General features: G+C 41.3%; 1 protein-coding gene across 1 annotated transcript; it reads right to left on the reverse strand.

Annotated features, from left to right (window-relative positions):
• Positions 1 to 263: 263 nt before the first annotated feature.
• On the reverse strand, positions 264 to 8140 carry LOC148183302 (macrophage immunometabolism regulator-like). The gene is made up of 2 exons (XM_088061535.1): positions 7516 to 8140; positions 264 to 2193 (listed from the first exon to the last, which is right to left on the reverse strand). The coding sequence occupies exon 2, from the start codon at positions 2170 to 2172 to the stop codon at positions 1555 to 1557; it is 618 nt and encodes a 205-aa protein (XP_087917661.1). The 5' UTR covers positions 2173 to 2193; positions 7516 to 8140; the 3' UTR covers positions 264 to 1554.
• Between the last annotated feature and the right edge of the window lie 15052 nt (positions 8141 to 23192).

Below are 23192 nucleotides of genomic sequence, written 5' to 3' on the forward strand. Positions count from 1 at the left end.
AACCATGAGAGGCATCCTCACCTTCTTTGAGGAACCTGTTCCAGTGTCTCACCACCCTAAAGAATTTCTTCCTTATATCTAATCTTTCACAGAAGTATAAGATTCTTGCTTTTAAATGTTAATGATCCCAGGTCTAAAGTTGTAATTTTTAAATGTCCTCTTTCTACACAGCAAGAGACTCCACAAAAATAGGTATTGATATCACTCTTTTTATTTTTCAGCCAGAAATACATTTTCATAGAGCATTTCAATAAATAGCGGTGTTTATTCCTTAGACAAAACCTCTCTTTGGCATGTGACCATATTCCATTTTTAAACTAAAGACTATACAGGAAAAGTTCATTAAAGAGATCATTGTTCAATAAATTAAATTTACAGAGGTGCAGCTAACTCTTTGAAACACACATCAATTATACATATTCTAATAAGGCAGAAAACATTAACCAAACCAGCAAAACTGTCTACTGGGCTCCTCTTCACTGCCTTCAGTTACAATTCTGCAGTAAGTGCCAGAATGAAAACAACTCTTCCACAACACATGTACTGAGTAGCGCTTGCTACTCATCCTGAGGAATCAAAAAAACCCTAAACTGTACTAGAAACAACTGATCAAATATTTCCAAACATGATCTTAATTTTAATTTCTAAATATGTAAACTAAAATGAAGTTGTAAACTGCTTCAGTAATAGACTGCACCTAAAAATGTATAAAAACATTTAAATTTTATACATAAGATACTAACATGTTTTAAATATATTTAAGAATACAGTTGTCAAAACTGCATTTGATGTCATATTTGGACAAAAAAATTCTTCAGTGACAAATTAAGCCAGGGTATTCAATCTACTAATATTCCAAATACTTATTCCAAACTAGTTTTATTAAAAAAAGGAGGCAAAACAATTACTTCTGTACAGAAACAAAAATATATAATAGGTTTGAAGTAGCAAATGAACAAATGTTTATTTTATGAGTGAATTTCCTTGTCACCACCAGTGCAAACCCAGTTACAAAAAGTTTGAATAGGATAGTTTAAAATAACAGATGATTCAAATTAGCCAAGCTCACATTCTTTCCCATGATGTAAAAAAAAAAATCATACATACATTGTATTGTAGAATACATTAAGAAACAAAAAGATAACTTGAGTACTTATCCAAGAGCAATTTCTAACATCAACCTAAAATTAGCAACAACCAAGCAGACCATCACTTTCTCAGTATTAAATTACTTTAAATGCTAGATAACTACAAAAAACCCCAAACACCCCAACCCAAATCCAAAAACCAAAAGCCTTTTCTGTTAAAAGATGTTCAAAGAAATATCTACCAGCTACAGTCAAATTTGCATTAGAAGCTGCTTACTGTGGAAATTTTTTTCCCTGCATTCATAACACAATACATTGTCAAAATTCTATTCAAATAAATTACTTTCTAATAACATTTTGTTTATACCACCTACAATGGGGACAGTCATATACAGTATGACAGCAGATTTTTGCAGCAGAGAAATACCCAGAAACTGGTTCTAAATTCTAGATTATGCTTCATGGTTCATGTATTATTTCTTGAAAACATACGGTCCCCTCTAAGGGTAAGGTGCTGGAGCTGGTATTGTAGCATGTCTGTGTCAGCAGGTTCCTGAATGCTCATTTTGTCTAAATTGAGGTAGTCCAGGGATTTAGAATGAGCCTTTTTGCCCTTTAAAAGGCAAAGAGGCAGGGGACCATGAAGTGCCTTGTGAATTTCATATGGTAAAGCCTTAGTGCATTTATCCCCTGAGCTGGGCATCCATCTCCTCCTCCTTCCATTTACTGCTGGGATCTCATATGGCTGATAGCACCTACTTCTAGTTTTGTACAAGTGGGAAGAACATGCAAGTCCTAAATCAAGCTGTTTAGAGTGCAAGTTAAGCCCAGATTTCCCTTTATTTTCTTCATTTCCTGTATACTTCTGAGCTAATTTTAGCAGCTCCTCTCCAGTTGTGAATCCAACCAGGTAGTTAGAATCCATACAAAGGATCTGATAGCCTGAAACTGTCTGTCGCATTGGTGAGCAGGGGGCGCTGGAGCATCGTGGTTTCTCTGCTTCTGTTTTGCCTGCAGAACTGACATCTGCAAGAGGTACAGGAAGGGTAGATATGGTAGTTCTGGACTTTCCATTTATGTCCATTTTAAGCAATGTGCTATTCTCCTAAAAACAAAACAGAGATTGATCACAAATAGGGCCTTTAACCACTAAAGGAGCTGAGAGAGGATCTCAGAAATCAAATTTTTCATCACCCAGAAAACACTTCTCTATTCAGTTCTTCTGGTTCCCATGGTCTTTTTAATGAATCCTTTATGCTCTTTTCTTTACTGTCCCCATACATGTGTTCCTCTGAAGTTCACATTTTGTTCTGGCTAGCTATTTCAACAAACAATGCCTGTGCCTTACAGGATCACACAAAGCCTAAAGTTTGGTCCAGTAACACTGCATAATCATCTTGTTGGGCTGAGCTCAGATGCAGAGGCCTCTCAATCCAGCTCAAAGGATTGGTCTCTTCTTTGCACGTGACAGGGTTCTCACAGAAGGTCCCTTGATGGGTCTCCCTAGGAGGGGTTTGTAGGCCTTGAGCATATCCAGACTTGGCCATGCTGCCTCCATCTTTTTGGCAACCTTCTACCTTCATGAAGTCCCTACCCCAGATATGTTAGGGCTTGTTCTGTAGCCCTTTAAAGTGGGGGACCCCAAACCTGCCTTTTACCCTTGTTTATTTACTTTATATTCATATTCAAACTTTAATTACTTATGTCATTAGCTATTATTTAAGAATTTTTAGACATTTTATACCTATACTTTTACAGATATAATTTGTTTCTCTATAATTGTATATAAACATATTTAGATATAAGCATATTAAGATAGTGTAACTACATATAAATACCTATTAAAATATATAGAAACTATGAGTGTGCAAATATTCCATCTACTATATATATATTTTTATATGCTGCCAATCAGAGGAAGTTCTGAGAATATGTGGGTATTGATGAATACTAGGAGCAAAGTTCCAAATAACAAGATAAAAGACCAAAGTGGTTAAACAATGGAAGCAATAGCCAATAACTACAGTAATGTAGTAAATTGTCAATTAAGACAGAAATCTAAGTCTTAGAAGGGGAAAAACAGAGATAACACCTTCTTTTACCCAGGATATTGCAAGCTGAGCTAAACCTCCTCCAGTTCTGTGGTGAGAACTTGCCCTAGCCATGAACTTTGCTCATTAGAATATCATTATAATGGTAAAAACCACATCCCTAGCTTAGATGCCCCCTGCCCACAGAAAGACCACTACTCTCCAAGCATGCACCATAATTTCTTGTAAGTCTATACCTTTAAATCAAAATGAAGAAAGGGTAAGCCAATAGCAACTTTGCCAAGTAGTGACTTATGCAAGATACACTGATAGCCTAAGACTGTAACCATATAAGTATGCCTGCTTTTTCTTTAAAAAAAATAAATGCTAATAGCAATAAAGTCTTCACTGCTTTCCTGTTGGACAAGAAACATGGCTGGTAGCAAATTATGTTGTCATGCCTAAAAATACAGACCTGCAGAGATTAAACAAAAGCTACATTATACTCAGCCTTTTTCTAAGGACAGCCATTCAAAGACAGCCACTACTTTTAAATAGGACCTACTCTCAAAGAAAAAAATATGTTTAATCAAAACAGTTTATTTTGGGGAGAGTTTTTTGAGTGAGTTTGTGTGTCCCTCAACTGAAGCACTTGTTCTTTGTCTTAATGGAACTGTGGTGGATTAACCTTGGCTGGACAACAGGTGCCCACAAAGCTGCTTTATAACATTCCCTCCTTAACTGGACAGAGGGAAGAAAATATGATGAAAGGCCTGTGGGTTGAGATAAGGGAGATGACTCTTCAAGTACACAGGCAAAACAGACTTGACTTGGGAAATTAAATGAATTTACTGCCAATCAAACATCCAAGTAGGATAATGACAAAAACAAGTCTCAAAATACCTTCCCCCCACTGCTCTCTTCTTTCTGGGCTCAAATTTACTCCCAGCTTCTCTACCTCTTCCCACCAAGCAGCACAAGGGAACAGGGAATTGGATTTTCAGTCAGTTCATCACATATTGCCTTTGTTGCTCCTTCCTCTGCACATTCTTCCCCTGCCCCAGCCTGGGGTCCCATCCATAGGAGATAGTCCTCCATTAACTGTTCCAGCATGGGTCCTTTCCACAGGGTTACAAGTCCTCCCAGGAGCCTACTACAGCATTAGGCACTTCAGAGAGTCTCCTTTGGCCACATCCACATGCTCTATGGTGGACCTCCATAAGCTGCAGGGGGACAGCCTACCTCAACGTGGTCTTCAACAAAAGGCCGCAGGGGAATCTGCTCCAGCACCTGGAGCACCCCCTCCTCCTTCACTGATCTTGGCATCTGCAGAGTTGTTTCTCTCACATTTCCCCCTCCTCCCCAAATATGTTATCACAGAGGCACTACCAACAGCTGATTGACTCAGTTTTGGCAAGCAGCAGGTTCACTTTAGAGATGACTGGCACCAGCTCTATTGGCCATCAGAGAAGCTTCTGGCCTCACAGAAGCCACCCCTGTAGCCCCTCCACTACCAAAACTTTGCCACGCAAACCAAATACAGTGACATAATCTGCAGCAGGTACTGTTTCTTGGCAAGGTAGATCTTATTTCACTTACATCATTTACACTTCAGAAGGTCACTTCCTCAATCTTATTAAAAATATGTAGCAAAATGACCTTTCAAGTTTTACTCTGCCTCTCTCAAATGTCCCTCCCCATACTAAAATTCTACCTAAAAATTAGTGTTCATTTACATGCAATGTCAGTATGGAACCAACAATAAGTCCAACAGCTCACTCAAATATAATAAATATGGTTTACACTTTTAAGTAGTGCCAAGAGAAACCAGAATAAGTAATTTGGATTGGAAGGGACCTTCAAACATCCTCTAATCCATCTGAACTGCCACAGACAGAAACATCTTTCACTAGATCAGGTTGCTCAAAGCCCCCATCCAACCTGACCTCAAACACTTCAAATTACTGGTCAAACAGCTCATCTGACTTTACTGTAATATAGTGCATTTGCATCTGATTATGCAAACCTGATGGCAAGACAGGCAGGATATGGCTGTCCACTTTCTTCAATTTCAGAGTCACTGCAAGTACCACCCCCTCCTCTATCCTCATAACCACTCTCTCAAAAACAACAAAACAAAAAAAAACCCCAAAACACCAACATACCACATAAACCAGAATATGTTTCTAAATACACCAGCAGTAACATTAAGATGGATGGTAGAAAGAAAAGGTTTCAATATGGGAAACAACAGGGGGGAAAAAAAAATCAGTGCTGCACACCTCTACTTTTGCACCTCTTTATGGGAATGTTTCAAGGAATTCTACTGTATTCAGAGATCTGTCAGAAGGCAGCCAACTACTGATAGAAGCAAGTCCTTTTATCACCACAGGCCTTCCCCACCATTCCTACTGAGATCTGCTTAACAGCAGTCTTCTGACATTAATTCATTTTTACATGCAGCTATGTAAGCATGTATGTATAGTGACGTACAGCACCACCCTAAATAGACACAATAACAAGCTGTGTTCACAGAAAATATCTACTAATATACATTATTTGCTATTTTCTGTGCAATAGGTACACATGCACTCTCACTTATATCAGATAAAAACCCTAAACAAATTTGCATATAAATAGTAACTAGATAAGAAAAATTAAGACCTGAGACTATTTTCTTACATAGCTGTAGGAAACTTGAAACATTACTACTTCAGCTGTCCAGACATCCTCTCCCCAATACCTTAATAGGCAAAAGAAGCCTGCCAATAAACCAAAACCACTTAGCAAGCTTCATATTCGGTAAAGTAACATTTTGATGTACATTAAAGCATACAAATACAATCTCTATCATGGATGATATAGCTAATATTTAAAGAGAGCTTTTACCCTCCATTTACATTTTGCTAAAAAATAAAACAAAACAAAAACCAAACTAACAACACTCCCTGCCTCAAAAAAAACCAACAAACCCAGACCACCAAACACCACCACCTTTTACTACAGTGCAATATAAAATTATCCATTGAAAGCTGGGCACTAGTATACTTTGTTACTGTTAGACTGAATAGGGAGGTTATAGTCAGGTTTAACACTTGCACAAGAATTAAGAATGGTACAATTGGGACAGCTGTTGGTTGTAAGTTGCAGCTTCAAAGAATTAAGCAGTTATGAACAGACAGAGGTGTTAATACATGTTAATTCTGGCTTTCCTACCAGTTTAGACTGTTAACGGTACTTGTTGCAAAAAAATACACTTGCTCAATCTAACTACAAGCTTAAGGATTTACATTAAAATTCCCAAGATTTGTGCACAAAAGTATCAGAATTAATACCTTGTTTTCCTCCATAATTTGCCAGAATAGTTTAACTGCTCTGCTCCTCATAGCATAATTCTTATTTCCATTATATTGTAAAGCGTTTATAGGAGAAGAAAATGTGGGTCTGAGAGAGAAAACACAGGGCAAAACAGGCCTGCAGACCCTACCACAGTGGCAGGAAAAGACTTGCACATATTCATTCCGGCCTTGCTGATGACACTACAGTAGTTACTACAGAGATAGAAACTCAGAGAAAAAGAAAGTGAAAACATATATCAGGATCTCTGTGCTGCAGGAGAAAATTCTGTCTACATAAGAGCACCGGGTGCTTGCAAAGGCTCGAGAAGCACCATGCAGCTATGAGAGGATGGCTTCTCAGCCATATGAATAATGTGTTTGCTACCCACCCTACACCCTCTGCCCCACATAACCGTATTACAGGCACCTCTCTGCTACTGCCTGGTCTCACGGCGTGACCACGGAACTGGTCAAGGTCTACTCGAGAAACGACTTTAAAGACAGGGAGTAGCTGGCAGAAGATGCCAGCCCTGCCGTGGAACTCAGATGCATTAAGAGCAGGCAGCTGCGTTACTGGCTCCCACTGAAGGGCCAAGCGCGATCATACCCCACTTCTACCGCCTCCGCACGCGTAATCGTAACACTGCGCTAACCGTATCGCTAGCTCCCTGCAGTCAGCATTCTGACGCGATAAGAAAGCCGCAGTTAAGGCCAAGGCCGCACCCATACACACTCACAAACTCCGAGCGGCACATCGAAGTTATTTAATCATAGCACTCCAGCGGGGCCCATGGGGAATAGAGTCTTCACACGACCTTCGCGAAAAATACAGGTCGCCCCACTGCCACCACTCCACAACACTTCCCACAACCCTCCGTCCCCATTGCACATCATCTCTCCCGTCAGCTAGGCGCACGGTGCGCTAAAGTCTGCCCGGTTTCCCACGGCCCCTCCCCTGGGAAGGGGAGGGCCTCCCCGCACTCCAGCAGGCAGAAGCAGGGCCCGCTACGGAGCCCGAACTGCAACTTCGACGGCCCAGAGAACCGACACAACTCCTACCTCCTGCCTGCGGTCCAGTGCGGCGGAACTCCAACACACAGCGAGGAAAGACAATGCTCTGACTACGGTGCAGTCTGTTACGCTCGCTGAAGCTAAAGATGAAAACAAACCCCCTTCCCCTACGCTTGCAGACCGTGGGGTAATGGATGTTTCCAGCCAATCACAACAGACCACGTGACCGAAAGAGGGGGCATGACATCCGGAGCAAGTGGTACAACTGGCTGTCTGCAGGGGTATAAGAGACGGTCCGAAGATTCTCCCATCTGTCTCACGACTGCCGCAAGGAAAGACCCTGAATATCACAAGGGACTCGGTACAGGGGCTCTGGCCTGGTTGAGGTGGATGCTTGCTAAGTGACTGTTTGCAGGTGTGTTTGCTGTGCTGCCGCGGTACACTGCCCTCGTTCCTGCTGGCGAGTAGAGACTTGTACCCCACACCTGCCCCCCCTGAGCAATGGGTTTCATCAAAATGGTCATCAATCTCCTCTGTTTTTGGCCTTGTGCCCCTCGCTTTGTAAAAAACTATAAAATACACCCCAGAACTTACTTTCCTTTGAGATCTCCCCAACGAACAGAAGACTCTGCGTCGTTGGACGGCTGAGTGGACTTCAACGTTGGTAGCTATAATCCCCTTACTCTCTCTCTCTTATGCTTTGCTTTCTCCTCTTTTCCCTCTATCACATATTAATGCTGATGAGCACTCAATAAAGTGTGTTTTGCTGTTTGAGTCCCTGGTTTGCTGATAATCTTTTGTACTCTAAGATCGAATAAAAGAACCACATCACGAATCCCACCTTGTGGATCGTGACAAGGGGCAGTTATTTTACCAGAAGCTGGGGGTGGGGTACTTGTCACTTCTTGGCTAAAACTTGTCCCTGTGCTACTTGCATGCATATATTACTTATACCTGGAAATTCAGTTTTCTTTTGCTGTTATGAAAACATGCTGTTGAAGTTCTGTACTTATAGAGTAAAGGGTTTTGAAAATATTTAGTTCAACTATATAGTAAAAAAAATAATTAGTTGAAAAGGAAGTCAGGTTTAAACCAAGCTATGTAAGAGTATCTACAAAGTTGTCACAGTACACTATCTAGAGCAGGGGCAATTAGCCTGTCGACTTTAACCTCTATGCAACTAACAGACTCCTCTAGTGCAAGCTGGTGATCTTGCATTGTGCACTGCCAACCCCAGATTACAAACACAGTGGTGAGTTGTCTCCCACTGACTTGCACCCAGATTTACCCATTCCATTTTCTACATGGTTGTTTGAAACCATTTGGAAATTTTGTAAGCTGGAGGGTCTTTAAAAATGTTACTTCACTATGCTCTTGAAGGTCCCCTAGAATATTCACAGATACAGATGGATACCATGCTTGCAGAGAAGGAAAGGAGGAAAAAAAGAAGTCACAGAAAAACTAGAGATAAAGCTCATGAAAGGTACCAAGGAATTGTAGACATCCCTTGCCAACTCCTGCTATTCCTTGAGACAGATACCAGGCTATTCTAAGACACCAAAAAGCAAATAGAGAAAATTTTAAAATGTTGTATTGCATGAGGTAACATTCATATGGAGCAAGAACGAAACTTAACACCTTTTTATTTTTAAATTAAGCATAAGAAAATAAAAGTATGCAGAAGGTATATGTTACAATTCTGTAGGCCACAAATATTGTGGCTTAACCCCAGTAGGCAGCTAAGCCCCACACAAGCCATGTGCTCATTCTCCTCACAGTAGGATAGGGGAGAGAATTGAGAGTAAAAGTGAGAAAAGACATGGATTGAGATAAAGACAGTTTAGTAGGTAAACCAAAAACTTCGTGCCCAAGAAAAGCAAACTGAGGAATTCATTCACTATATTCTATCAGCAGTCAGATGGGTTAGCCATATCCAGGAAAGCAGGGCTTTATCAAGTGTAACATTTACTTGAGAAAAATACCATAACTCCAAATGTCTCTCCCCATCCTCCTTCTTCACCTAGCTTTTATAAAAGAAGGTAAATGGAGAGGTATGGTGGGTTGACCTTGGCTGGCCACCAGGTGCCCATCAAGCTGTTCTATCACTCCCACTCCTCAACTAGACAGGGGCAGAAAATACAAGAAAAGGCTTATGGGTTAAGATAAGGACAGGGAGCTCACTCAGGAATTACCATAATGGACAAAACAGACTCGACTGGGGAAAATTAATTTAATTTATAACCAATAAAATCAGAGTAGGATAATGAGAAATAAAAGCAAATCTTAAAACTGCTTTCCCACACCCCTCCCTCCTTCCCAGGGTCAACTTTACTCCTTACTCTACTAGCTCCTCCCTCGAAGGGCACAGGGGGATGAGGAATGCAGTTTGTAGTCAGTACATAATGCTTTGTCTCAGCTGTTCCTTTGTCCTCATGCTCTTTCTCTGCTCCAGTATGGGGTCCCTCCCATGGAAGATGGTCCTTCACGAACTTCTCCAATGTGGGTCATTCTCAGAGGATGCAATTCTTCACAAACTGCTCCAGCTTGGGTCCTTTCCATGGGGTACAGTCCTTCAGGAACAGACTGCTCCAACATGGGTCCCCTATGGGACCACAGGTCCTGCCAGCAAATGTGTTCTGGCATGGGCTCCTCTCCATGTGCCATAGTTTCTGCCAGGAGCCTGCTCCAGCACAAGCTCTCCACAGGGTCACAAGTCTTCTTTCAGGCACATCTCCCTGCTCTGTCATGGGGTTCTTCACAGGCTGCAGAGTGGGTATCTGTGTATTCCATGGGCTGCAGGGGGACAACCTGTGTCATCATGGGTTTTACCACGGGCTGCAGGGGAATATCTGCTCTGGCACCTGGAGCACCTGCTCTTTTTTCACTGACCTTGATGTCTGCAAACTTGTTTCTCTCACATTTTCTCACTCCTCTTTCCCAGTTGCTGCTGGACGGCAGTTTTTACCCTTTCTTCAATATGTTATCACAGAGGTGCTACCAACATTGCTGATTGTCTCAGCTTGGGCCTGTGTTGAGTCTGTCTTGGAGCTGGCTGAAATTGGCTCTGTCTGATATGGGGACATCTAGTTTATTCTCATAGAAGCCTTCCAGTGTCTGAAGGAGCCTACAGGGAAGCTGGAGAGGGACTCTTCAGGAACTGTAGAGTGCCATGACAAGGAGTAATGGGTACAAATTGAAGGAGGGGAAATTTAGGTTAGATATTAGGAACAAATTCTTTACTGTGAGGGTGGTGAGATACTGAAACACGTTGCCCAGAGAAGTTGTGGATGGCCCAACCCTGGCAGTGTTGAATGCCAGGTTGGATGGGGCCCTGAGAAACTTGGTCTAATAGAAGGTGTCTCTGCCACTGCCAGGGGAGGTTGGGTCTAGATGATCTTTAAGGTCCCTTCCAACCCTTAACATTTCTAGGATTCTATAAGCCCCCACTGCAGCCCTCAGCTGTCAAAATATTACCATGTAAACCCAATACAATATTGAAAAATAAGAAAACTTTGAAGTCAAAGACATACCACATTAAAAAAGTAAAGGAAGTTCTGAAAAACAAGTCTCCACACAATAACCAATAACTACAGAACAGCTAAGGTTTTTTTTCTTATGAACAGGTGCAGTATTAAGCCCTTAAGCAATGCAGTATACTGGACAATAAAACATATGTCCTAGTTTAGGGCAAATTAGGCAAATGGGGGTTTCCCAGGGAAATGGCCCCTCCCCACCAACTGGTCCGGGAAAGGAAAAAATAAAAATTCTTTAGAGAGAAGTGGAAAAAGCAGTTTATTTAACAGAAATTGAATAATATTAAATAATAAAACCTCTCGCTGTTCGATGGGATAGCAAATCTAGGAAGAAAAGTCCTTTTCATGTGGTGTAGCTCAGCTCGCTCAGATTCTTATCATTCCTTTCAGCACTGGAAAGTGCCAGAGGCCCAGGCCCCGGTGGGCCAAAGGCGTGAGCTCCCGGGGTATGGCTGGGTGTTCAGTCCAGAGCAGGTTTGAACAGATCCAAGAAAAAAGGGAAAAACACAAAGGTCCAGGGAACTCCTCTGCCTCATCTAGCTAAAACTAACTAAAAGCCAGAGAGAAGCTCTGTCCCACTGTCTGTCCGTGCTGCAGACACCACAGTCCAGGAGCGGGATGTGTGGGAGTGATGTTTTTCCTTAACACAAACTGCGCGCTTCTTCTTCCCCCTGCTCTTGCTCTCAGAGCCAGTCTTAAAAGTGCAGAGCTTAATATATAACATAAACCAGACGATTGGGGATACCAGTATCATAAAGTCACCCCAGGACACATACCATATGATTTACATAGAACAAAGTACTGAATATTTTGCAAAAGATATCAACTTCTAATATGTTGCTGCTGTGAGAAGCCAGAACTACTTAACTGTTGATATATTTTATATATTAGTAAAGGCCTGTATGCACAAACCAGCCTTTGAATTAAGTCGTGATATTAAGGGCTAAAATCCTTGAAACTTGCCTGCAGAAGAGAGAGTAAAGCAAAACAATATCCTTGTGTGTAGGAGAAAAAATGTAAACTGTGTGTGTTAGCCAATACTAGTTTGCTTTACCCGCAAACCCTGTAGAACCCTATAAAAGGTGTGTTAATAATAGAAATAAACAGCATTCACAATTACTTCTGTGAAGACTGGTGAATAGCAGGGCAGTTTCTCAATATTTGGCGCTCCGAACGGGACACCCTGCGGGCAGGGGGGCTTCAGTGGATCCACGCACGGTGGGACGGAGCCTTGGACCGAGGTTGGTGGAGCGGATCTGAGAGCAGATAGATGCTGCCTTGGATCGGTACCAGATAGGCAGCCTGAGCGTGGTGAGACGCGGAGCGGTAGGACGTGGAAATTCAGGCTGCTGGGGGGGACCGAGACGCGAGGGCGTAGTAGAAGGGTTGCAACCTTCCCTCTCGCGGTTTGCTGCTAGCATGGATGTGGAATTTGCGGTGGCAGATAAACTGCTTCTTAGCATCCTCGTTAAACGAGGCGAAGCAGCCCAGGAGAAGGACCTGGATATGCTCATTATATGGGCTAATTGTCATGGGCATTTGCAGTGCTCACACTGCTTTTTGCGGTGCAAGAACGGACTGATATATTGGCTCTGATATGGGAAACGGCAATTACGGAAAAGAGCAAGGACACTGTGTCTCTCGGTTGAACTTGGCAGATTGTAATTAGTACCTTAAAAAAAAAAAAAACAGAAAAGCGATATATGCTGAAGCTGTGAGCCCCGTAATTCTACCTGTGTCACAGCGGCAGATGCCTTTATCTCCCACTGCTGGGCAAGCTCTCCTATCTATGCTGCCCATGGAGAGAGGGAGGGAGAGTCAAAGAGAAGAAAATAATGAGAAAAAAATGTTCCACAGCGAACGCTGAAACAATGAAGAGAATCTGTTCAGTTATGGCAGGATGTGATACATCCAGAAATATTTGCTTCATTTTTGGAGATGCTTTTAACATTACAGTCTTATTTAAGTTCCATCTTTACCACCCTGGAAGAAAAGAAGCCAAATTTAGATTGGTTTCCACCCGAACCAGTGGGACATGGGGGAGCACTGAGGTGTGAGCAGAGAACAAAGGCACCCTGGGGGTAGAAGCAGTGCAAGAAAAGTTCCAAGGCCACGCTGATAAGCTGCAATGATCGCCGCTGTTACCACCTGGCCGTGAGAGACTTTGCATGTAACATCACCTGCTTTTGTAAAATCGTGCCCTTTTTTCCTCTATCAGCGAACAACAAGAGAGATTGAGAGAAAAAACTGCATTTGTTAAAGTTAGCTTTGTGAGGTTTTTTTTCCTTTCTCTCCGTTTTTCCTCTATGTAGAGAATGTGAAGGAAGATAAGAGCAGAGCTGCAGCAGCAGCAGGGTGGGCAGTTCACCCCCCCCCGCTCCCTCTCTAAGAAAAAGCACCCAGATAATACCCAGTTTGTTAAAAAGTCATGATTTATTGGGCTTTCAAAATGTTTTTATATACCATTGTAGAGTTAATTTTGTGTTTTAAGTAATTATGAGTTTATGCAATTGCAGTTTTTAGGATTTTACTAGAGAAATTACTGTGATTCTTTGAAAGTTAAAAAAAAAAAAAAAAAAAGAGAAAAAGTGTTTAACAGAAGTTGCCTTGCCATAATTGGTTTTAGAACCCAAGGTTAAAATATGGTGTGATTTACAGCTTCTAGGAAAACCTTCCAATTAATGTTATCTACAGAAGAGATTTGTAGTTTAAAAAATAATTAGTTAAGAGAACTTTACTGTACAAAACAAAGTTAAGTTAGAGCATATATTATCCATTTGCTTGTTTTTTCCACAATTTTAATAAGGTAATTTTAATGTGAGTTCTTTTGTTATATAAAACACATATAACTGCATATACACCAATTTGGATTTTGGGTTTTAGTTTAAAAATTGGACTTGATGTTCTTGAAATGTGCTACAAAAGCTGGATGGCAACTTGCCAAATCCTGTGTTGTTGTGGTTTTTCTCTAGAAAAACTACACTTTAAAATCCTAACCAATTTAAACATATACTAGGCAAATTCCTGTTATGAATAAGTATTTTTAGTAACATTTGCAGTTATTGTGGGTTATTCTCAAAGGTAGATGACATAGAATTGTGATGTATTTGTTATATTTTTATAATCTGTATAGTGAATCCATGTTATTGTTATATTGTGTTTAAAAGGTATATATCAAACTTTTAGTTGCTTTTTTGTAGTAACAGAATAAGATTAAGTTATGTTTTTATTTAATATAGATTAAGTGCTAATAGAATTAAGGATAGACGAGTTTTATAATGTTTAGGCTTGAATGTTTTTAAGTTAAGTTTTCTAACTTAGATATTCTTTTAAGGTTAAGTTTGTTATTTCCTTTTGTCATAAATAATTATTGTCATGTTTAAATATTGTCTAATTTAAATTGTTTTATATTTTATTGGAGACACTTGTCTAAACTGCAAAGTATAGTTATTTTCCTAGAGAGATGAAGACAGCTACAACTGAAACAGCTGTGGTGGAGCACTGATGAATGCCTGCTTGTGGATAGAAGTGAATACAGTCTGTGACACCTTTGATTTCACTGGGAGTTCTATTGGTTGTTGTAATCTCTGCAGTTTTTGTTATAGCTTTCTTATTTTTCAGTGTTTCCAGAATTTTAAGATGTATCATTGTTGAAGAACAGCTGCCATGGAGGAGGCTTCAGATTAAACCAACTGCTGCATGGTTTAATTGGTCTGGTACCTAAGGCTCCTGATCATTTGCTTTGTACAAATGCATTTTAACAGTTTGCTGTGCTGTAAGCATCTCCTAGCTGCTACTATTGAGAACCTTGTTCTAGAAATATGTTAAGAGGCATCTTTCCAGTTTAAAGCCAGGCCCTGGCCAAGCCTTGACTTTACCTGGACAGAATGTTTGTCAACAGATCCAGATGTTTTCTGTACCAAAAGAGTATTTAAGTTATTTTTTGACTCAGCAATTTGACCCTATTAATATGACAGCTGGATCAATTTTGAAGTGGGCTTGGAAAATCATTTCTGGAGGTGACTGTCCAATCCTTCACTGATTTTTTTGTTTCTGTTTGTTTGCTAACTATGGGATGCTGGTGCAGTGTTTTAGTAATTAATAGTAGTTTTATATTACATATGTTATTAATAATGTTTATGATTTAATTGATTTTTAACTGGAATAAGTTCTTATTAATTGTATATATGGTTTTGTGTTGATGTTGATGTTTATAACAGAAGTACATCTCATTTTATTAATTTTTTTTTTAAGAAAACGGGGGAAATGGATGCCCTAAAAGCATTTGATTAGTGTAATTCATTAACTTCAAGGAGAGAAGTGTCTGTGTTTTTTTGGCAGGTTCAAAAAGGTCACCTGTCCATCTGACCAGACTGTCTGCCTCTGAACACACGAGATCCAGTGAACAGAGATGTCATCACACAGCCTTGGTACTTGAGACATGGATCAGAAGTGGACCTGTCAGGACACAGCTGTGTCTGAACACTACACAGACAGTTGCCAACAGAACCTTTATGCTGTTATTATGATGTTGTGTCTCTACCAATTTTTCAGGTATCCTTTGTTTTAAGATTTAGAAGGATCTGAAGAACAACTTGAACATCAAAGCCCTCAGTCACCGATCAACTGCCAGCTGACATCACGGGAGCAGTGAACGTTCCAGAACTGAATCGTGTTAGAGAAATTCTGTAGAATATCTAAGAAAAATGTAGAGACTCCATCTAACTGTATATAAAGCAAATTGTAGTTGTGTTTACCCTTTCAGCAAATTGCTTTCACGCTTAGACTACATATATACCAGAGCATGTGTGTTAAAAGTAGTTAGATAATAGTTTAAGATAGAGTTTAGCCTGTAGTAATTGTTATGTTAGTATAAAGTATAAGTATTCCCCCTTCAAGAGCTAGTGTAAGCGTCTTTGAAAGTTCATTTAACGATTAAAGTTTTAGCTGTGAGTTTGCAAATATGATGTCATTTCCATGGAACAAACTGCTTATGGTAATTGTGCTGTGTATAGTCCTGACCAACTGTCTGCTAACTAACATCCAAAAGCGACAGAACATATGGGTCACTCTGGCACATTGAACTGGCCAAAGGTCAATGTGTTTGAGCCTAGCCACCCCTGGAGATCCTTTCGCACCTGTCTCGTAGGAGTCCCTGAATGGGATCCTCCAGCATTTAAAGGTTGTTAGTAACCACACTCGACTGAATCGATTGGCAATGTTGTAAGAGTGCAGTCGCACTGTTGGCTTCACATTAAGACAACTTGAAGCCTGTTGGCAAGCAAAAATTACCAAAGTTCTCAATGTTACAACCCTCAGAAGAATTAGATTTGTTAAGTTCCACCAATACCTCAGGTGGATGGATAATGTTTGAACCCCCAACAAAAAGCCATTCTAACAAAGTAATGTAGCACTGAGCTGCAGTCAACCCTATAGCTGATCTCGTTACTACCATTGAAAGTAAAGCCTTTATTTGTGGTGCAATCTCACAGGACAATTACCAAAGCGATTACCTAATTCCATATTCCTAATCTGTGGAGATAGAGCATGGAATTAGATTCCTGCTAATCCACAGAGGACCCTGTTATCTTGAGAAACTTTGTTCCACCCAAGCTTACATCAATTGTTGAATATAGCTAGCAAAATGAAGAGCATCAAACAGTCAAAGTGAAGCCTGAATGAATTAAGGCCTAGCAACTCCAAAAAGGCTCGCTTGTTAGACTAAGGAAGGATTGAATTTAACATCCACAATGTTAAGTGAGCTTTCAGCCGATGTGCGTAGTGTATGTCATGCAGTATTATGAAATCGAGCTGCAATTGACTTTTTGCTCTTAGCACAAGGACATGGTTGTGAGGAGTTTGAAGGCATGTGCTGCTTGGATCTTACTGATCATTCAGCTTCCATCCATAAGCAACTGCAACAGCTACCAGATGGGTTACATGCCCTGAAAGAAGATAGTGACCCCATTGGACGTTGGTTCGCCAGCTGGGGCATCACCGGATGGTTGAGGTCTCTTGTGCTAGAAGGGGGACGGACTTTACTTATAATGTTAATTGAGATGACAGTCTAAGTTGTATGTTACCTTATCCAAAGCCTGGTTTGTGCAAAAAGAGAAAGGGGGAATTGTTGATATATTTTATATATTAGTAAAGGCCTGTATGCACAAACCAGCCTTTGAAATAAGTCGTGATATTATGGGCTAAAATCCTTGAAACTTGCCTGCAGAAGAGAGAGTAAAGCAAAACAATATCCTTGTGTGTAGGAGATAAAATGTAAACTGTGTGTGTTAGCCAATAGTAGTTTGCTCTACCTGCAAACCCTGTAGAACCCTATAAAAGGTGTGTTAATAATAGAAATAAACAGCGTTCACAATTACTTCTGTGAAGACTGGTGAATAGCTGGGCGGTTTCTCAATACTTAACCAGTTAATTTTTTAATTCTTCTTATTAATTCCACTTTAAACAGAAAGCAAACATGATCTAGGATACTTTGATTTTAAAATTAAGAGAATCGCAAACAACATACCAAGGAACTACAATTGGCTTATGCCATGTAAAAATTTAGGAAAGGGAGACTCCCTTGCTTTCCAGGTTACCTGCAGACATGGCATGCCTGAGGGCATCTAGATCTTCCCCTTCTTAGGATATTTTCTGTCTGTTCGAGTCACAATACAGATTCACAGATAAAATTTTAGAGTAACCAATTTGACACTAGAAGTCTGGTTGCGTTATAACTCATAATCACAGATTCACAAATGGTGTGTTTTACACTCTACGTCTGGGTGCATTCAATAAGATTTCAGATTCACAAATAGTGCAATTTATTGATTGTTGTGACTGAATAAGGTTCAGAAATTGCCGTTGATAAATGTGCTGGTATCAGAAAGCATAGGCAACAGCATTACCATGGAATAAAGCTTACCCAATAAGCATCCCTATGGGGGAGGAGATGGATACAGCACACTGACTGTCCCAGGATACAAAGGTGGAGTCTCCTCTGACCTCCTCCTCTTAAGTTATATTGTTTTCCTTATGGGTGGGGAAAAGATAAAGTTTTGATGTCATTCCATGATCAGGTGGAGTTTGAATTACTTTAGTCATACATGTAAAGCATGTACAGGTTTTACTTTGTTAGCATACGCAGCGTCGTGAAACGTAATATGCAATTTGTTTGGGCCATTCATTTGGCTTAGTACCCATTAGCTGCACTGTTTTAAAGAGAGCATGAGCACAACACATCCATGCTGCTCCATCCTTTGTTTCATGCCTCTCTCAGGGCAATACACCAAGCTTCCTCAGTGTTCCTGCTCCTAAGGTTACAAAGAGTTTGTTTCTGGTGAGCTATTGCCAATGTGGATACTTTTTGCTGAGCTTTGTCTTTCTGTTTCTTTCCACAGCTTATCCTGCAGATGTGGCAGCCACTAGATGAGAGATAAGGATGACTGAGCGTACAATTTATACAAAAAAAGAAGAAATAGAGTTTCAAGAGTAGGTTTGGGATGATTAATTTTGTATAAATAGACTTAGGAAGCAGGAAAAGTAAAACAAAATGGTGGGAAAAAGGCCATTTAACTTCCATTATCTCCATCCCCAGCCTCCCCTGCTGCTGCATGCATCCCATGGGGTAATGGACCAGCAGCTGGCAGCTCACCTCACCCTGAAGGAAAGTGGCATGTACCGTGTCCTATCTCAGCTGGTGCTTCACCCTCCTCTTGCCTTACCCTCTTCCCTCTTGCTCTCTGACTTCCCTTTCTTTGACAAAGCACTCCTCAGGTGCTACTGTCTGTGCTGAAGAGTTGGCAGGATTCCAGTTTAGGCACTGATAAAAGCTGGAGCAGGACAGGCAACACCTAGACCTGAAATGAGTAGGGGTGTCGCAGCACCCCAAAAGGCAGTCCTTGTGTGAACAGTGTGCTTTTGGGCACAGGGCATCACACAATGGCTAAGCACAGCAGAAGACTGGTGAGTCCATGCTGCTCTGCAATTTCTTCCATTATCATCAAGATGCTGGATCTGAAGAAGCATAAGGCATGTAGTCAGCTGGTCCTTAAGAGTAAGCCTTTCCTGCTCCCCCTCTACAGGTGATTGAAGCTCTAGGATATGAGAAAGCAAGAGGACAGACAAGCAGGTCATGTTACCAAAAATTCAGTGAAATAAAAAAACTCCTTAACACCAATGTAGCATTAAGAAGCAGGCATTCTTTATTGGGCCAGATGCACAGGAGAATAGCTCCTCCCAAATCCGTGCATGCTGAGTACAGGAAACTTTATATACTGTGTTTTACATACATATTCATTGATTGTCCCAGAATAAACATACATATGGTAATAATTTCCCTGAAATCATTAACATATTTTCCCTCCCCCTTATGCATGCATTCTTCTGTCCTGGGGATCTCTCTGGTGGTCCCTAGTGGTTGTATACCCCAATGTTACAACTGACATACTCAGGTTGGCAGAGCACTGGGGCTGGCGAACTTCAAGTTCTCCTTACACAGTGGACGTTGTGCATTTCCATAGGCCAGTGGTTTTGGTAGAACAAGCATTGTGTTAGCTCACCAGGTACAGACAATTTATCATCTGATAACAGGTTGAGAGTCTAAACTGAGAAAAGACCCTCAGGTCAATCCATCTTAACCAATAATACCCACAGCTTTCAGACTTTCACACAGAACCTGAATTCAAGTACATCTATTAAAATCCTAAACACTTTTTTGAAGAGCCAATGTACTGAAAATCCATTAACTTCTAAAATAAATTCTCCAGTGTAATTACTCGATTCTTTGTCCTGTTTTAGGGTAAATTTGGGAGAAAACCTCCAATGGGCCCCCCCCGGGAAGCAAACCCACGTGGCCCCTTTCTCCCACCCCCCAGCTGGTTCGGGAAGAGATTTCTCTGAGAGAAGTGGAAAAAACCTGTTTATTTAACAGGCAAAGCACTACCCAGCACAAGAATGAACAATATCAAATTACAAAACCTCTCACTGCTCTGAAGAGATGACAAAATTCAGAGGGTCTCTTTCCTGTGGATGTTCACTCTGTTATCAATCCCTCTGGCGCTGTAAATTGCCGCTGCCCAGACTGGGCTCCCAATAGTCCACGGGTGCAAGCTCCCGGTGCTCCCCCAAGTCCCCAGTCCAGAGCAGGTTCGATCCGTTTCAAGGAAAAGGGAAAGAAAACAGTCCAGGAAAACCTCTCTGCTTCAGCTAGCTGGAAAAGCCAAGGCGATCTGTGCCTTGTTGTCTGTCTGTGCTGTAGTCAAAACCCAGTCCCGGCATGCGGGGGGAGCAAGTACAGTCTCTGATAATAGACTCGGTGCTTCTTCTCCACTCGCTTTTACTCTTAGATGAAGTTTTAAGGATAGAAAACCTATTTCTGGGCTAGGTGGACGAATGGGGATACAATTTAACATCACAATCACCCCAGGACAGTTCAGACAGAAAGTTCAGTTTCTACCTATTTCACCTATTCTGATACTTTTGCCAGAAAGTTTTAAAAGGTTGGTGGGTACCTGGCAGCCAGTCAAGGTCAACCTATGTCTTGGTGCCAGCCAGGACAGGATTAATTTTTTCAGCAGCTCAGAGGGGCATGGCCAGGACCCTGGGGTTATTCTATACCACCTCATGCCATATGCAGGGAGCAGAGGGGGATGGATTCCTTCCAGTCAGGCTGGTGGCAGGGTGAGCAGTCAGGGTAGTGCCAGGTTTCTCGTGATGAGCACTTGCATGTGAATTGTTCACCTCTCTTGTATAGTCTGTTATTAATATTGTTGTTGTTACTGTTCATTTATTATTTCATTGCTGTTTCCAGCAAATTGTTCTTATCTGAACCCATGATCTTTACGTTTTGTGCTTTCAATCCTTCTCTCTGTCTCACTGCAGGAGGGAAGAGGGGGAATGAGCAAGCGGCACGTGGTTTGGAGTGTTTTAGTGGGAACACTAATTTGGGGAAAACTACGCCTAAGCCATGACAGCCTTCTTTGGCACCCAAGTGGGGCTCAAAGTGTTGAGAAAACAATAGATCTGACCAAAGCACATTGGAAAAAAATTGGATATAAGCATTTGCTGTATTAGGTATAGAGCCAGTGGTCACAATGTTGTCTTCTCTGTGGTCCCTAACCCTGTATATATTCCTGTATATGCACTATGTGCCTATAGCAGTGCTCTTTTTCAGAGCAGGGATTAGGATTATTTGGTTGCTATACTGTGTGATAGTAATTTATGACATGATAACATCAAGGACAATGAGGGTCATTTGTGATGTGTATTCAGTGTTGTTTTCCTGTCCTTGCCTTGGGCACTACCTCTGGGAATTCATTAATAATCACACCCAGCCTATGGGGGTAACAGGGGAGTGTTACCGCTGAAGATGAATAGATCACGCGGACACAGATCGAGGTGTGGTGAAGAAAGAGCAGAGTTTATTTTTCCTCACAGGATTTATAGGCTTCCTACCATGGCCAGGGATTGGATGGTCAGGATAACACCTTCTCACTGCACTGGCCATGAGAGATGCCCATCACAAGACGTGTAACATAAAGAATGTACACATATCTATGTTTACAGTTACTGTCCTGGGAAAGTCCTTAGAAAACTATGTTAGCAAGCTCAGAAGCTGAGTTTTCAGGGCGACAGGGGAGGATGATTTTCCCCAGCTTTTTGCCTTCTTCAGGCTTGTTACAACAGCTTTTGAAAATTCTGAATTCCCTTTGGAGGTTAAAGAAAGCATGTTCTTGTTGCTAAGTGTCTGCCAAGTCTCCTTAGTATGGTGCATACCATGTTAATTCTCATGAGGTCATTCAGAGATCTGCCCCAAGGGCGGATAGTCAGGAGTGGCATGGAATGTGGGAGAAAATGGGCCAGCCTTTGAAGGACTATTCTGCTCCAATGGTTTAGAAGTTCACCCCTGAACAACTACAGGACCCAGATAAAGTGACAGAATATTTGCAAGGAGAATGCTGTGAGAGTTCCAGAGAGATGCAAAGTTGTGCAATGTGTTGGGCCCTGGTTACTATTTATGGGACACTGCTCATCACTAGACAGCACCCTCAGGAGGAGGAAAGGAAACCAACAGGCACTGTGGCCACTCAAACTGCAGCTGAGCCAGAGGAACAACCCGTGTGTGATAGATTAACATTTAAGAAAACAAAGAGAAACACCTAAAGAAGTTAAAACTGCTGGAGGCTGATGGGAGTTTTTCTCCCGGCCAACAACTGGACATTTCTAAGAATTGACAGCAGTTTTGACCATTGAAAAATGAGAGCAACCTGTGAACACCACCTTAAGACCTAAGCCTGAGAATTTCTTTGTCTCTTTGTTTCTGGCTGTGAAAAGTAACAGAGCTCCAGCTGGCCCCCAGTCCCCTACCCAGGCCTGCCGTGGCTCCCAGCTGGGAGATGGGGCCTGCAGGGCTTCACCTGGGCCCAGGCCAAGCTAAGCTCTGCTGCAGCTTCCTGAGAAGCCTCCGGGGTGGCTGAAGCTTTCTCCGAGAAGCTCCCGAGCTCTAAGCGCCGCTGAGCAGAAACCTGGCACCATGAACACCTGCGGCTTGAGCAAGATTTTAACACTTTCATTACTCAGATGAGATTTACATATTTAATCCTTTTTTCCAAGAAGAGGGCAAGAGAGACTGATCAACAGGTAAAGAGACAACATAAACTCTCAAAGACAGCAAAGAAAGGGATTAAGCTTCAGATGGGGAGAAAAATAAGGAGATGCTTTAACAAGCTGGAATATTCTTTTGCTAAAACTGTAGAGATGGACAATAGTGTTCTGAAAAATTCCTTTAATTCATGAAAGAGTATTTTGGGGGGAATAGAGTACTTCAAAGTGTGGATTTAAGCAAATGATGAAGTAACTGTGATCTTATGTGATGCTGGAACAGAATCGGAGAAGTGAGAGTTGTTGAAAATTTGTGGCCCTTAAGAGACAAAGAGAAAATTTCTGTTTCCAGAGATGCTCACAGAGACAGATAAAGAGAACTTGTGCTTTTGAATAAATCATCCTTAAAATTACACCCCTAAACTCGACCCATAATACACCTCAGAGGGATGTGAAATGAGAGGAGAAAACTGATGACAGAGTTTTCTGGGCGGCTGGCATCAGAAAAATAGAAAACCATAGGAAAATGGTTTTCTTGTGAAAAACTCCATAGATTAGCAGAAGAAAACTTCTTTTTCTCTACAAAGACTGATG

This window comes from Pseudopodoces humilis, chromosome 12 (assembly GCF_049639895.1).
Source record: "Pseudopodoces humilis isolate 2021_Gansu_Grassland_sample_001 chromosome 12, ASM4963989v1, whole genome shotgun sequence".
Taxonomy (NCBI): domain Eukaryota; kingdom Metazoa; phylum Chordata; class Aves; order Passeriformes; family Paridae; genus Pseudopodoces; species Pseudopodoces humilis.

Coding starts and splice junctions, on each gene's coding strand:
- LOC148183302 (XM_088061535.1), bottom strand. CDS start 2,172: ATGGACATAAATGGAAAGTCCAGAACTACCATATCTACCCTTCCTGTA.